This window comes from Cygnus olor, chromosome 9, assembly GCF_009769625.2.
Source record: "Cygnus olor isolate bCygOlo1 chromosome 9, bCygOlo1.pri.v2, whole genome shotgun sequence".
NCBI classification, from domain to species: Eukaryota; Metazoa; Chordata; class Aves; order Anseriformes; family Anatidae; genus Cygnus; species Cygnus olor.
In genome coordinates this window covers 21,140,467-21,154,984 of record NC_049177.1, presented here as the reverse complement: position 1 = coordinate 21,154,984, position 14,518 = coordinate 21,140,467, and the positions used below count along the sequence as shown (strand labels likewise).

General features: G+C 43.6%; 1 protein-coding gene across 2 annotated transcripts; it reads right to left on the bottom strand.

Moving 5' to 3' along the window:
• Positions 1–3,877: 3,877 nt before the first annotated feature.
• On the bottom strand, positions 3,878–13,906 carry TNFSF10 (TNF superfamily member 10). Of its 2 annotated transcripts, none has more exons than XM_040567094.1 (5): positions 13,698–13,906; positions 10,374–10,526; positions 8,652–8,694; positions 7,806–7,922; positions 3,878–7,087 (listed from the first exon to the last, which is right to left on the bottom strand). In XM_040567094.1, exons 1-5 carry the CDS (start codon positions 13,821–13,823, stop codon positions 6,642–6,644), a joined length of 885 nt encoding a protein of 294 aa, XP_040423028.1. In that variant the 5' UTR covers positions 13,824–13,906; the 3' UTR covers positions 3,878–6,641. The 2 variants fall into 2 exon arrangements, with proteins under 2 accessions (XP_040423028.1, XP_040423027.1); XM_040567093.1 differs by having other exon boundaries at positions 3,878–7,090; positions 13,698–13,886.
• Positions 13,907–14,518: the final 612 nt, after the last annotated feature.

Below are 14,518 nucleotides of genomic sequence, written 5' to 3'. Positions count from 1 at the left end.
AATTAACACCTAATTCATTGTGAGTTTGATGTCTTGAGTGCTGACCCACTTGGACCACAGATTGCAGTCGTTCTTTGCACCCAGCAGCACCAACCCCCTGCTCGCTTGAAGGGCAGCATGATTCAAGGGCTCCTCTGGCTGCTTTTCCTTCTTGGGGTCGAAGCCAGAAAAACAGCTGAGAGAAAAAAAGCAGTTCCAGTTTTCTGATTCTTTGACAATTGAAGGCCAAATCTGGAGGGGATATAAAGAGCTGAACTTCCACTAACTTTGCATGACATCCTGCATCTGCTTTGCATGTAGTGAAAGACAGGTGTGGAGATGATAGTAGTGAAAGAAGATATAATAGCTGTGAGAGAAGGTGGCTTTAGGCTCCTGATACTTACCTACCTGCCCTCAGCTGCAGCAACAGTACTTTTATGTTGCCTTATCAACCACAGAGAAGATTGAAGTCACTGATATTATCAGGATGAGAAAAAAAGGAGAGAAAGAGGCAGAAGTTAAGGATTTTTTATTCACGGTCTTATCCACTAACTATATGTAGGACCAAAAGAGAGATTCCAAAAATAATAAATAAAAAATTAAAAAAAAAAAAAAAAAGAAGAACTAAAAACAGCATTACAAAGGACACTTACCTTTCAGGGAACTCTTAAAATATTGGTGCGTCTCTTCTGCAGTGTTAAAGCTGTATCGAGCACTAGAGATAAGGTAGACGAGAGTTTCTATTTATGGTGTTTTGAAATTTCTTTCTTATGTTCCATTCTTTCAATTTTCTTTTCATCCAATAAAGTTTTAATTCTAGTTTATATTATTGTTTGTTGTCATGGAAATATCCGAAGGCTTTGAATATAGAATGAGTATGGTTTTATTGTGGAGAGATGAAGAATGTAGAAAACAGACTTCAAGGGAGATATCTCCCATTCAAAAATGATGCGTCTCCAACAATTCACAGAAAAGCAAATGCATTTTTTTGATTATATCTAAGGGCAGAGATGTTTTGACTTTTATTATAAATGTTGTACTTTAAGAGCAGAAGGTAGCATCTGGTGAATGCTTTCAAAGGTTACGGTTTAGTAACTATCATCAGTGAGTAATGCTGATCAAATAGTGGTAATCCAACTTAACAACGTAAAAAACAGAATGTGCTCAAGTCACTTTAGAGTTGTTTACATGGAAGTAAACATCTGGAACCAACTTCGAAATACAGTTAGTTAATTAATCAGTGAAGCTGTTCTCTAATGCTGCTAATTCAGAGGCATACATTTTAGATTTACTTTTTCAGCGTGCTTCAGCTCCTCATGCCACTGGGTTGCACCAGCGTGTGAGCGTCCCTCTTTGTGAACTCGGTCACTATGTGCAGAGAGAAGAAGCTTCATCAGTCACAGATACATTTACTCCAGATTAAAAGTACACAGAATTTATTACATAATTTATAGCATGAGGGTAGAAGGAGATGTATCGTGCATTTTTTTGAATATCATTGGGCATTCATTCGAAGGCTTTGCTTCTGGAGGCAGGAGACACCTTGCAGGTAATTCACAGGACAGCAGACTTTGTGACAGAAGTCTTGTGCTAATGAGGGATGTTTGCCTGACTTGTATGTGTTTACTAATGTGCCCTGTGATTTGAGCTGTGTTTGTGGCAGAACAGGCAGAATGGGATTGCATACTTCATTATTCCTGGTCATACTTTCTTCTTGGTACTTCTGTTTCTCCTGTGAAATAGGGAGTGGTATCCTGCCTGAATCTAGAACAAATCTGCAATTCATCTTCTTTTTCTTCACCTGGTAGCTTTAAGGGACAAATAAGGACGACTTGACAGAAACTGAGAATAATATGAGCTGAAGAAGTCACAATCAGACAAAACCAAAAGCGCCTTGAAAAGGATTTATGCCTTGGATTCTGTTGTGTGCAGAACACATTATTATTATTGTGTATGTTATTATATACAACGTATATGTATTTTATATGTATTTATATTATAGACAAGGAGCATGAATTATGTTAACGCTGGCAGAACAGCCCCCGAAAATGGGAAGCTGCTTAAACCGCCAGGCCTTGGCCCCATCTCTCTGGGCTTTCAGAAAACTTTCAGAAGGAAGTAATGGAGATACGTATGTAGGTTTGGATTACAAATATCTGAGGGAAAGGAGGGGCATTACAAGGCTGCTGTGATGTGGAGCTCAGGCAGTTAACTGTGGTGCACAGTCAAGGAGGGGAAAAATTAGTGATTTTTAACGTGACATACATAGTGTGCATTTTCTGTCTGTTAGTATGAACGAAAAGAGAAAAGTTGTGGAGAACAGAGTTCTGAGTAATGCTGATGGACATAGCTATAAATGTCCATGTAACTGTGTATAAAAAAAAAAAAAAAAGTCCAATCTGTGAAAATTGGATAACACCCAAAGTTATCCTAATCTATCTTTTATTTCTGCTACTGAATGGAATAAGGTGCCTTGGAGGGATGAATGAGATCTTGCCCTAAGGTGTTATTTGTGTTGTTTTGATCATTACATTCATTCTTTCCTTAGTCTCTACTATTTAGATGTCATCTGAAAAGTGAAATTATGTATCTCAAAATCTCAGTGTCCGAATCAGGCTGTTTATCTGTTTGCACAGAGTACTGTAAATGCATCCCTGATCCTGGTTGGCCAAGTGAATGCTGCTGCAATACAAACAGTAATAATTATATATACTAAGGCAAAGAGAAGCAAAAAATAGAGGTCCATTTCTCTGAAGTAATGAAAGGTACAATGAAAGCGAGTTAGCTGATAAGCCCTCTTTCCCTTGGAAACACCAGAAAAGAGAAACCTCTGCTGAAATAAAAGCAGTCTGTATGAAAGGGATGATTTCTTCCTAAACCCTGTGGGCATCCCTGTGATTTGGGATGCGGTCGTGGGGGTTGCTCCTGGCCGGCGGTGCCCTGGGGGGGCTCAGCATGGCCATCAATGGCTTTGTCTGATGAGCAGGGTCCCTGGTAAATCTAACACTCACCCTGGGGGAAATGTATTTGGGTTGTGAGTCCGTTTTGGAGGCAACCAGCCTTTTGTGGGACATGTGGATGTGCAGCACATAAACTGGCGGTGTGGGGGTCTGCCAGAGCCCAGCGCAGCACCAATGAAATAACACTGGGACCAGCTATGAGGAGGTGACAGGAACAGGGGACACACAGCCGTGAGCCAGGCTGAGGCGGGGGTGATTTTCCTGTGGGCTTGTCCCCCAGGAGCCCTGTGCTGCTGCTGTGCCAGCCATAGTGCTTCTCTGCAGGCGCTGGAGGAAACTGTCCCAGGGTTCAGGGCTGGGGACAGGGGGGACGATACCTTCATGGTCTTTTGAGTTTCTAGGGTTCGCTTGGGTTTCATGAGCTTTTCTGGTCGGGAAAACATTTTGCTAGTGGGGCAGCTGGACTGAATGATATCCTGAGTTTGCTTTTGGTGCAACGAGGGCATTTGTTCTTAACTTCAGGGGACCTCCCTTTTAATTCTGTTTTTCATCTGTGTAAATGGTCATCTGCACTATAAATTCAATAAATCATCTGCTGCCATTTGGTGATGGGTAAGGATCAGGTGTTTCCATACCAGATTTTTCCAGAAGTATGAGAAGAACGTCAAGGTTAGTGTTCAGCATTGTAGTCTCTGGTCATGAAATCTTTTTGAGTGTTTTCTTCAGCGCACTGCTTCCAGATGCTGTTCACCTGCTGTTCTATGGTCAGGAAGCCAATTACACGGTGTTATATGATGTGGTGTTGCACAGTGGCTTACATTATGTCCTTTGCATTGCAGGCATTTGTGGCATTTAATGGATTATACCTGACACCAACCAAAGAAACAATGACACACTGCTTTGCTCCTATAGAAGCCAATAAAAACGACAAGGCAAAATAAGTATTTACTAAAAACATTTTATAGAAAATATATGTAGAAAAATTACAATACTTACATGTTACTGCAACCTACACCCACAAATAAAAATTTGCTACATTTACCATTCAACAAAAAGTGAGATGAAAAGTATGACTCGGTGCAAATGTACAATCAGAAGTTGATATATCTTTCCACTTGTCTTCAAATGTGTCCTCTCAGATATCGCTTGATAGTCTCTCCCCAGGATAATATCTGGCAAGCATGCCTTTGGATTACTCAGAAATAAAATATGATTATTCAGTGTGATCCCTGTTGTGATATGCTCTGCATGCAGGGACCAAGAATACGTACATGCAGATAAAAAAAGAAGATAATGCCCGGGAACATTCCCTAAGCAACAGTGAGCATGATATATATTCGGAGTTGGAGAGAGAACATCGAGCAAAAAAATAAAATGTGCGTGCAATAGTTTGTCTTAATGTCAGCTGCAAGTGTGCGAAGACCCCTCCGGATTCCCTTCCAGTCCTTTCTAGCTGCCCACAACTGCTACATTACACAAATTGGTTCTCAGCCATATGGAGGGCTTCTGACTCTTAAGCTGCCACCAGCAATCGGAAATGGTTTTTCACAGTTCAAACGTATTTCTTTCAAATAAGTTCCTAAAATAACTTTTAAAAAAATACACTTTTAACAGACTTTTTTTTTTTTTAAAGAAATTGATAACATGGGTCACTCCTGTCCTGCAACTAAAATGCTTGGCCCATTTGAAAAGATAAGCAGCTACAAAAGTTGTTTTTCCAATGTAGCAGACATCCAGTTATGTAGGGAATGGCTTTGTTCTCCCTAGCCTTGTCTGCCAGGCAGAAAATTTCTGAATTAAGTACTGAAATCAGGAAAAAAACTATAGATATGTTTTCTGTTCAGTGTTGAAATAGATTATTTGAATTTGAGACAAAGTACTTCAGTAAATGATGGAGAAATTCACATATTTGATTACCACTGAAAAAAGTACATGTGACACCATGTTAAAACAGCAGACGATGTTATTGTTTTAAGCTCACCCCAGTGTTTCTTTGTCCTAGCCTGTCAAAAGGAGGGTGTTGCTGAAGTTCTTCTCTGACTGCTCATACACAGGTATTTAAGTGCCCAACGAAGCGAACTGCTCTTCCGAACAACAAAATGAACGCAGGGGCTTGTGCCCCTTCATTTCCTCCTGTTGACGAAGCAGTGAGATGAATGATGCACGTCTACTCACGAGGCCCATTTGAAAGGGCTGTACAGTAATTTAATTATCACAATGGGAAGGTGAATGGGAAGGTTGCCGTGGGAACCTTAATATGTTAAAAAAATAGACAACCGGGTTTTCTCCTGGAGTTATTCTGTTGATTGAAAGTAACATTTGAAAAGCAAATGTCTTCCTTTCCCTCCATTTTTTTCTGACTTTCACCTTCTGTTTCCCGTTGGTTTCTCTGAACCTGGGCAAAATGCATTGATAGTGCAAACTGGTATAGCTCCACTGACACCACTGCGGATGTACTGATTTATGCTGAGGATCTATCTAGCCCATACAACTTACACCTGCAAACCTTTACCTTCTCTGTATTTTTTAAATAGAAAATAGTTCTAATCATAGAGTTAATAATTGTAGCGGCCAGTTTAAGTTTAAGAAAAGTTATGAAAAACTTCCACCCATCTCTACAAACAAAATAAAAAATCAATAGTATTACCTAAACTGCAGCTTCTGGTTAAGTACACATAGTTGTGTATGTTTTCCTTAAAACATTAGTCATCAGGGTGTGTTGTTCTGCATTGCATCTTTACCAAATACAGGCCAGTACAAATAAACATGGAAGAACCATGTCATGCTCAATTTGTGGCAAATGTCTAATAGAATTCAGTATCTAGAGAAAATCACTTTTTTTTGGTATCAGGTACTTTCTGTCAACAAGTGTACAGCAACTGCATTACTGAACCTATTGGAAGCACGGTGAAATCTTTGCAGTACGGCAATTAAGTAAACAAGCACTATCATAATGTGTTGATCTCAAAATACTGATTGATTTCAAAACCTCTTCTGTGCCCTTTCAGCAGCTGTTTTTATGTACAATATACTGATTAAGACAGACTAATGTGTTTATTCAAGCCATGATCCTGAAAAATGCTTAAGCACATATTTAATTTCAAGCATGTAAATACCTGGGTTTAGTCAGCCTGTTTGTGCGCTTAAAATTAATTAGGTGCTTAAGTGCTTTGGCAGATGAGATAAAGACGTGCAGCATGAGTTTGGGATGGCCTTTCCCTTTTGCAAAACTCAGGTTCCAACAAAAACTCCCAGAATAATTCCACTGGCATCTGGGAAGTGGGACTTGCACGGCTCCTTGCTGGAGCAGAGATTACTGACAGCCTCCCAATGCAGACCACGGGTGAAATGTGTCTCCAGTTTCAGCCTCAAGCACCCACACCCGGAGCAGCCCCTCGGCCACCCGACCTGAGCCAGCGTGGAGCACCTCTGCAGAGATCACAGCCAGGTGCTTACCTGCGGGGTCTGACCCCCGTGACGTCCCCGCGCATCCCCAGCCTGCGCGAAGCATCGCCCGCCCAGTGGCAGCCAGGCTCCTTCCCGGCTGGTGGGAGCGTGTTTCGGCACGGCGAGAGCGAGCTGAGAAGGGGGATCCTGGTATTGTCGGTATTGCTACAGCATTTGCTTACTATCCTGTTTTATGGAATTTTGAGGTGGTCCTGGCTATGAAAACCGGTTCCTTTGGAGCACGGTTTTCATCTTTTAACCAATCATAAAGGCTCCAAAAAAGCTCGCCTCCTTGTCCATGTCAACTATGTCACTGTTACTGACCGAGACAAAAATCCTGTCGTCCCTTTTCAGCTGAAACACACCACCCTGGTAGATGGAGTAAAGTCCGTATTCTGCTTTTTTAGACCAGCAGCTTGTTCTTGCACTTTTCATGAGCAAAATGGGCTCTGGATAATCAGTCAGTTTGTAAACATACTGGACGAGCTGCTTGGGGTTTCTGATTTGTGCCAACAAACCTGAATCCTCGTTCTCATTTTCACGGAAGCGAAAATAAATTTGTGAGTAGATGTAATAATACCCCGTTTGAGGTATCACCAGCTCGCCATTCCTCAGCTCCACGTTGTAAAGGAAAGAGTGGCCTTTCCTTGACGATTCCCAGTTGTTTATTTTGTGTCCGTTACCTCTTCGGGGTGAGGAATCTACTTGAGAAAAAAAGAGAGAGGGGAAGTTAAGAGCCTGGGGGTGGTAAAGCCTGGTGTCTGCTGGTCGGGGAGTCTGCTGTTAACACGCAGGTAAGGAAACCTGCCCTTCCCAGTGGTTCCCAATAGCAGGTCATTAGCTCCAGCCTCTCAAAACAATTGGAAGGTGCAGAAGTAAGTTGTTCAGGGCTATGTCGGTATTCACATAAACTATTTTTATTTTGGATTTCTGTGCTCTCAAATGAGAGAAAAAACATTATGTTGTTACTTGGTAACAAAGTTAAAATATCCATTTGTGCCTGGTACCCTCCAAAGCTGATGAAACCCCACCAAGCCTTTCATTAATACAGCCTGAATGTCAAGTCTCCCTGTCTCTGGCTCTAATAGGTCTGTCACCATAGCAGCTGGGCCTCATACAACCTACAGAAGTAAATTAAAGAAAAGAGGAAAGCTTAACATTAGGAAGAGATATATTTTTTTTTTTGGTTTAACAAAGGCTACAGAAGAAAAGTCAGTGAGGTACCCAAGGGGAACAGGCTTTCTCCCTGTTCTGTGAGAATGAGCTGAAAAACACATTGTCTGGGACAAGGAGATTTCTTTATGATTTGTTTCGTGCTATTAACTCCATGTGAGTATAAAAAAGCATATGTAAACAGCAAGCTACCAGCGAGAGAGTAAGCTCTGTGACCTTTAACTGTTCTTATAGGCTTTTCCTTACTGTGTGGTGACAAGGAACTCCTCCTATTGCTGTTGCCCGTCAGGTGTGCTGCTATCCTGTGGACAGGACCCTGCGGCCGTTGTCCGTCTGTGCGCGGAAGCGTCAGGGCTTTGTCAGCTGCACAGGGACGAGAAACAGAATCTCCGATTAGAAACAAGGATGTAAGAAAGCATGTCTGTCATGTGCTAAACACTTCTGTACCATGTGGTTTTAAGGAATATGGGTGTCAGGTTTTTTAATTGGCTAAATCATAGATTGAGTGCTCTTGGCTAAGAAGGCTCAATCAAACCTTTTGCTCCTGCTCTCCTTGGAATGTCTTTATATGCCTCTTTGTTCTTCTTCTCCCCCTGCTCCCCAACTACCAATAGACAAATAACCTATAGTAACAAATTTTCGTATTTATGATGCATATCTTTTAAAGTTAAGTATTCGTAGCGTTTACTCTGAATTTCCACTCGCAGGTCGCAATGCTTTTGCAACCCGTGTTCAGGGCAGCACGGCTTCAGCGGAGCTGTCGGTAACGGATCTGCCCGCAGTGCAGTGCTGCACGTCCCCAGGACAGCAGGCCATTTCAACGTCCCCGTAACTCCCGCGCAATACTGCGGTCTAGAAGCTGTCCTCTGCATCCCCCTCAGTTACCTCGTCCTTGACCATATTTCTGGCTCCTGAAAATTTGCCTTCCAGAAATAGGTACTCATGTTTCGACGACTTGCTGCCAAAGAACTGTGTAACTGTACCAAACCTCAGTCACTGTTTTTTGCACTTCTAATAAATTACTTGAGTCTCTACACATCAGACGCCACTAGCAGTTCCTTTTTACCACAATTAATAAAATTATTATAGTACCATTGACTGCAGATATGTTTTCCTCAAAGCTTCTCGACATCATCTGCCAACAAACACAGAGAAAACTAATTAGTTTGTCAGCAGAAAGTGATAGATGTAGAAAAAAGTCTCCTTTCTCCCACTCATGAATAGATGCTATTCTGAATATGATCAACAACCTAATAAAAAGAAAAAAAGACTATTAATTTCTTGTAATAAAGTATCCCTACATTTACACCTTTTACACAACTAAATACTGGGGAAAACATTTTCAAGAGAACTCATACATCTGGGCTTTAAGTCTTTTGGAAAATGTGACCCTATTGCTTTTCTTAAATAAGAAGAGAGAAAGTGTATGAGGATCAGCTTCCACTCACAGAGTAATACTTGGCAGCGGTGCACATCTGTGGGATCTTGGCTCTGGGAAATTACATTTCATATATTTTTATGCCTCTGCCTGTCTATCTATCTAAGTTTTTAAGCCAGCACATCTCACTTCGTGCAGCCCCCTCCTTTCCGTTCACTGACTGCTGGAACGAACTGGCCAGGTTACTGACACCAGCGCAGCTGCAGCAAGCACGCTGCTGGTTTGGGATGGTTTACGCTGGCTGACTGACATCCCTGTGTTGTGGCTTGCTGCTGGTTCTGCCCTGTCACATTTCTTGCTATCTGTCCGTCCAGCCAGCCAGCCAGCCAGCCGGCCACCTATCGTTTATTTCTATTTCTAGCACCCAGGCTAGCTTTTTTCAAGCAAGCAGGGAGCTTGCGTATTGGTCAGTTGTGTAAATGTCCACTACACAAAACAACATTTTCCTTATGCAGGATTTCAGGGACTTCACTGGTAGAACTTCCACCGAAGGAGCTGAGATCTCTGAATACAAATAGATGATCTATTTTGGGATGCAAGTTTCATCAGTTAAGTCGCAGCCTGAAATAAATTTTTATGGATGAGCTTTTTTATGTGCTGGAGCTGGGATTTTGAAAACCATTCCAGAAGATTTTAGCCTTCCTGATTTCTCAGCCAGGCTCATTTTCTTCTCTGTAGCCACAATTGCATGCATTGTGTGCAAGTCGTGTAGGAGACGGAGTTCTGTGAATGGCAAGCTGGGAAGGTGCTGTGCCTGATGCTGCGTGCTCACTCACTCCTTTCTCCCCAGGTGCATTTCACAGCCCATGACAAGGCCATCTCTCAGGCATGTTTTTCCCTAGCTTCCCATTACATTTTACCTCATTTTCTCATGACAGTCTCTGTACCTACAAACAGGAGTGGCACAACTTATGATCTGCATGCTTAGGCTGAAAAAAACACTGGTCTTGGGTCAGGCATAGCTCCTGTTCTCTGTGCAGCACAGGTGTGAGAATGAAAGAGGGATTTGCTCCTGCAGGACTGTGAACATTGGCATCTCAGAGCTGCTAGGTTCTCCTTGCCACCAGTGGTTTATGCTGGCTTCAGAGGGAGAGCCCAGTCCCACCCTCCTCTGTGAAGCAAGGGACTGAAGCTTTGCTGAAACTACCTCAGTAAAAAACTGGTTGTGTTTGCCTCATTATTTCCTGAATGCAGTGCAACTGTAGCCATTATTTTTTTTTTCTGGCTTCAGTACAAGCACTCTGCAGCTGAAGCTATGGCTGGACTACCGCCCTGCAATAAAGCAATCAGGGAATCCCACTTCATCCTGCTATTAGCGTTCTCTAAATCCAGACAGCAACAAGCTCCACCCATTTCAACATGTCAGTTCCAAATACCTTTTTAATTAACTTTCCCAGGTGCCACTTTACTTGCCAGCAGGGGTCAGCTGCTCTGTCTTCGCTTTCAATTACATCCAAGTTTTGGATGAAATTTCCAAGTTCCTCCCCGGTGAGACAAGCAACGCTGCTCTTCGAGTACGTGTCCCAGAGCTGCAGCAGAAGGGAAAGCCAGAATTTGTCACCTCTGATGCGCTCGCAGACCTCCAGCTGTGGTATGTCACTGAATTCACCATGTTTAGCAATGCTCTTTCTTTTCTTAAAAGCATTGCTAGTATGGTATAAGTTGTGACTATAGAGACAACATGAGTAATTCATCCTGATTTTACATATTTATTTAATTACAATGACAGCTAATATGCAAAAATACACTTACGTTACCTCCATGGACATAAATTTGGTACCCAGCACTCAAGTAAATAAGCTTTATAAAAATTCAATACCCAAATCATTAATGCTGTAAATACTTCATTTATTTACTGCAGAATGCAGTTTCTTTTGCACAGGGGATTTTTCTTCAGAAGTTATTGAGGACGAAATCAAATATTGAACTGTACAAGTATTTTCCATTCTGTCTTTTCAGCCAGTGTCACTTAAAATCCAGGCTTTCTCTGATGTTTGTCTATCTGCCCACTTCCAGTCTGGGGACTCTCTGTGACTGTATCTGACCTAAGAGTCCAGAGCAAAGTCCAGACAACAGAGATGACATTTGGGTCCAAACAAAATTATAATGCCAAATGCTTGTGACATGGACCCTCTCGTCTGTATCCTCTCGTTATAGAGAGAGTACGTTTTGCCTCGATAAAGAGAAATGAAAATGACAAAGCCGTGGGTGCACAGGGCAAGGTGAGGCACCCGGCTGCAGCTGGCGCTGTTGCCCAGCTCACGCTGCACGCCTGCACCCTGCCGGGCTGGGTGCTGCTGCTGCAGGCTCCTTGTCCGAGCTGAAACTCGGAACAGGCAGCCAGCAGCATGCAAAGCACTCAGACGGACCTCTCCTTGTAACATCTAAATGCCGCTGTTCTTACGTTAAAGACTTCGGTTTGGTTTGCTAAACGGATACCTTTATTCAACATGCAGCAGTTTCAGCTGTCCTTAAAACCAGGGCATTGAAAGCAATAAATGGGCCACCTCCTCCTTCACACTCCTGCTCTCTTAGGAAGAGACATCCCCCTCCGGGAGGCTTAGCAGAATTCCCCCACAGTACCCTGCAATTCCCACCGCCCTGCACAACACCTTCAGCTTGCAGCAGCCAGCTCTCCCGAGCTTAATCTAACACCTGAAATGATTCTGTACTCCGTAGGCATCAGTGAGACATGGTGCCAACCCTATGAGTGTTGGCAAAGATTTCTGCGCCTTTGCTGAAGAATGCAGTGATATTTTATAATCAGGGCTCTTGTTTCAAAAAGTCACCTGAAGTAGTTAAAATTTTGTGCTTTTTAAGGAAAAACTGCCCAAAAATAAGGACTCTGATGGATTTAACCATAGCAGCTTCTTTAACAAGGTAGTTTGATGAGTTTAAAAAAGGGTGCATATGAGATAGCACTGTTAGTCCCTTATTAGACCTGGCAAGGCTCACCTCCAAGCTTCACCCTCTGATCTGGAAGCAAACAGTACTGCACCTCTGCCTTATCCTTACCTGCTGCACTTTTCCCCCAAACAGTTTTACTACAGTAACACTGAAACAGTGTTTTCCATCCATTTTGAAATCCTCAGGGAATGCAGCCTTGTACCAGAGCCAGTATGGTACTGAAGGATTGGTATTTGTTTTTTTTTTTTTTTGGTAGAAAAGGCAAGGCTTATCGTAAAACTTGCTCAATGAGGTTTATCTGGAGTCTGTGAGGACACAATTCCTGCAGGAATGCTGCCTTGTAAAGGTTCTTTCTTACCCTAGGGCTAGTGTATGGACTATGTTTTCAGAAAAGAAGGAAATAGTGTATTTTCTTTGCAGCCCTGTATCCTGAAGCATAATGAACTTTATTGTACTTGCGTCTCAGCACTTCCTCCCATAGCAAAATTCTTAAAGTGAACGGTCATATCTGAGTGCTATTCAGATGACTACAGCTGTAGAGGAAAAACTGCTTTTTATTTATATTTTTATATAATTTTTATATATTATTTTATTTATAAAAATTTTTATTGGTAAAGATAAAAAATATTTGCAGTCTGTGCAGCCACAGCAATTTGTGGAAGGTGTAGAAATGCAGATCTTGTGAACAAGAAAGAAAAAAAAATGTGCAGACAAAAAATCATTGTATCTTTTCAAGATTTATTCCACCTGCACAATGTAGATGTGGGGCAGCAGCCCATGTCTGTAGGCACACTTTTTGCTTGTTTATCATGCTCCAGAGGAAGCATGAAAAATGTGTGTGTAAAGTCCTCCTAGGAGCCACCAAAGTTACTTTATAGCCCAGCACAACTTCAGCACGGGACTGAGCTTTGCACACCAAATGCAGGCATGTCTTCTTCAGAAATCTTGAGCTGTATTTTGGTCAAGTACTGTTAGATGTGGTCGTATACCAGGTGCACATATCTTTGCCTTCCCTTTATGCAAATCAGTGTGGTTACCGATTGCTTACACAGGCAAGCTTGTTAGCAAAGGACTCTGAACCGTATTCAGGAAGTCATGAGAATTTGTTTATGCATTTTTCTTCATCCTTGCTATTATGCAAGCTAAGTTCATTAAATCAACACATTTCTGTGGCTCACCAGTTTCACCAAGCAGGGGGCAGTCACAGCCAGAAACCTAGCAAGAAAATCTTTTACATCCTTCCAAAACATGAGCACTGCCTTACACTGCAGAACAATACTGCGTGCCCTTTAGTGTTTGCTTCACAGAGAATTCTGACATTTCAGAAGACTCCACCTATTAAATTTGGCGTGGAATAAACACACAGGGAAGATTAAACACACAGGTAAGATATGTTTACATTTATGCAATGTTTTCTGGCATGGCATAAGCGTAACGCACACACCTGCAGCCTGGTTTACCTCTGCACCAGGAGAAGCAAATGCTGGCACCACTGTGCAGCAGGACGGCCAGTTTTGGGTAGGGCACCCTAGAAAGCCCCAAGCACCACAGGGGGCAGTGGAAATCCGGCTCACACACACACAGACTCCTGCAACCACGAGGGGAGCACAACTTTCCCGGCATGCCAGCAACGTTTTGCAAGGAGAGGGGCGAGCCAAGCAGCAGTCAGCCGCTGACACCTCCTCAGCCCCCCACAAAACCCAGCGGGGCTTCCACGCCGAAACCCAGCCCCGGGAGCCCCTCACGAGGGGACAAAGGCGGCGTGCCCGAGCCCCGTCCCGCCCCGCACCGACCTGCTTGAGCTCGTTCGTGAAGTAGAGGAAGGTGACGGCCACGCAGACGGACTGCAGGAGCACGGCGGCGGCCAGCACGGCCCCGCAGGTCTGCCCGGGGCTGGGGCCGGCCGTGGGCAGCATCATGGCCCGGCAGGGATCGCCTGAGGCAGCGCCGAGCCGGGCCCTCGGCCGCCTTTACCCGGCGGGGCGGGAGGCAGGCGGGGCCGGGCCCGCTCACACCGCCCCGCTCCCGCCCCTCGCAGCCCCGCCGGGTATACGAGGCGGCCGTCGGGGAGCTCTTCCCTCAGGCCTTGGTCCACCCTTAGAAGTTTTTGAAGGGGGCACAGCGCGGTTCGGGGGGTGCGCGTTGACTTTCACCGGGGTTTTGAGACCTCCTTCTCACACCTACAGCGGGTTAGAAAGAGTGGGGCTTCAAATCCGAGTGTGGAGACTTGGTCTGGGTTCGTTAGCAGGGCAGCACAGACTCCTGGCCTTGGCCCAACACTCAGAACCTGAGTGCCAAGGTGCAGTGGGAGCTCTCAGCACTATCATGGGGCAAAACCACAACAAAGATCTCTTCCTCTCCCATGGGTATCTAAAAAGAAGAGGTAACTGTGTTGTACTGAACCAGTTACAGGGAAATTAGTCGTTTTTTATTCCATCATAATGTAGCTAAATGATCCCCAAGTCCCTGTCCAACGTGGCAGCAGGCACTTTATTTGTCTGGCTCTTTGCAGCATTAATCCGTGTGCCAAAACAGTTCAAATTTGTGTAATTCCAAAACATATGTCAGAGGGAGAGGATTAATATTTGCTTGAAAGTGACCTCATGGTCTCCTC

Excerpts from the sequence above, each read along its gene's own strand:
- TNFSF10 (XM_040567093.1), bottom strand. The coding sequence starts at position 13,823 with ATGATGCTGCCCACGGCCGGCCCCAGCCCCGGGCAGACCTGCGGGGCC. Across the intron at positions 10,527-13,697 it reads TCACGAACGAGCTCAAGCAG|CTCTGGGACACGTACTCGAA; the intron begins GTCGGTGCGGGG and ends CTTCTGCTGCAG. Across the intron at positions 7,923-8,651 it reads AAACATATCTGCAGTCAATG|CTGACAAAGCCCTGACGCTT; the intron begins GTACTATAATAA and ends GTCCCTGTGCAG.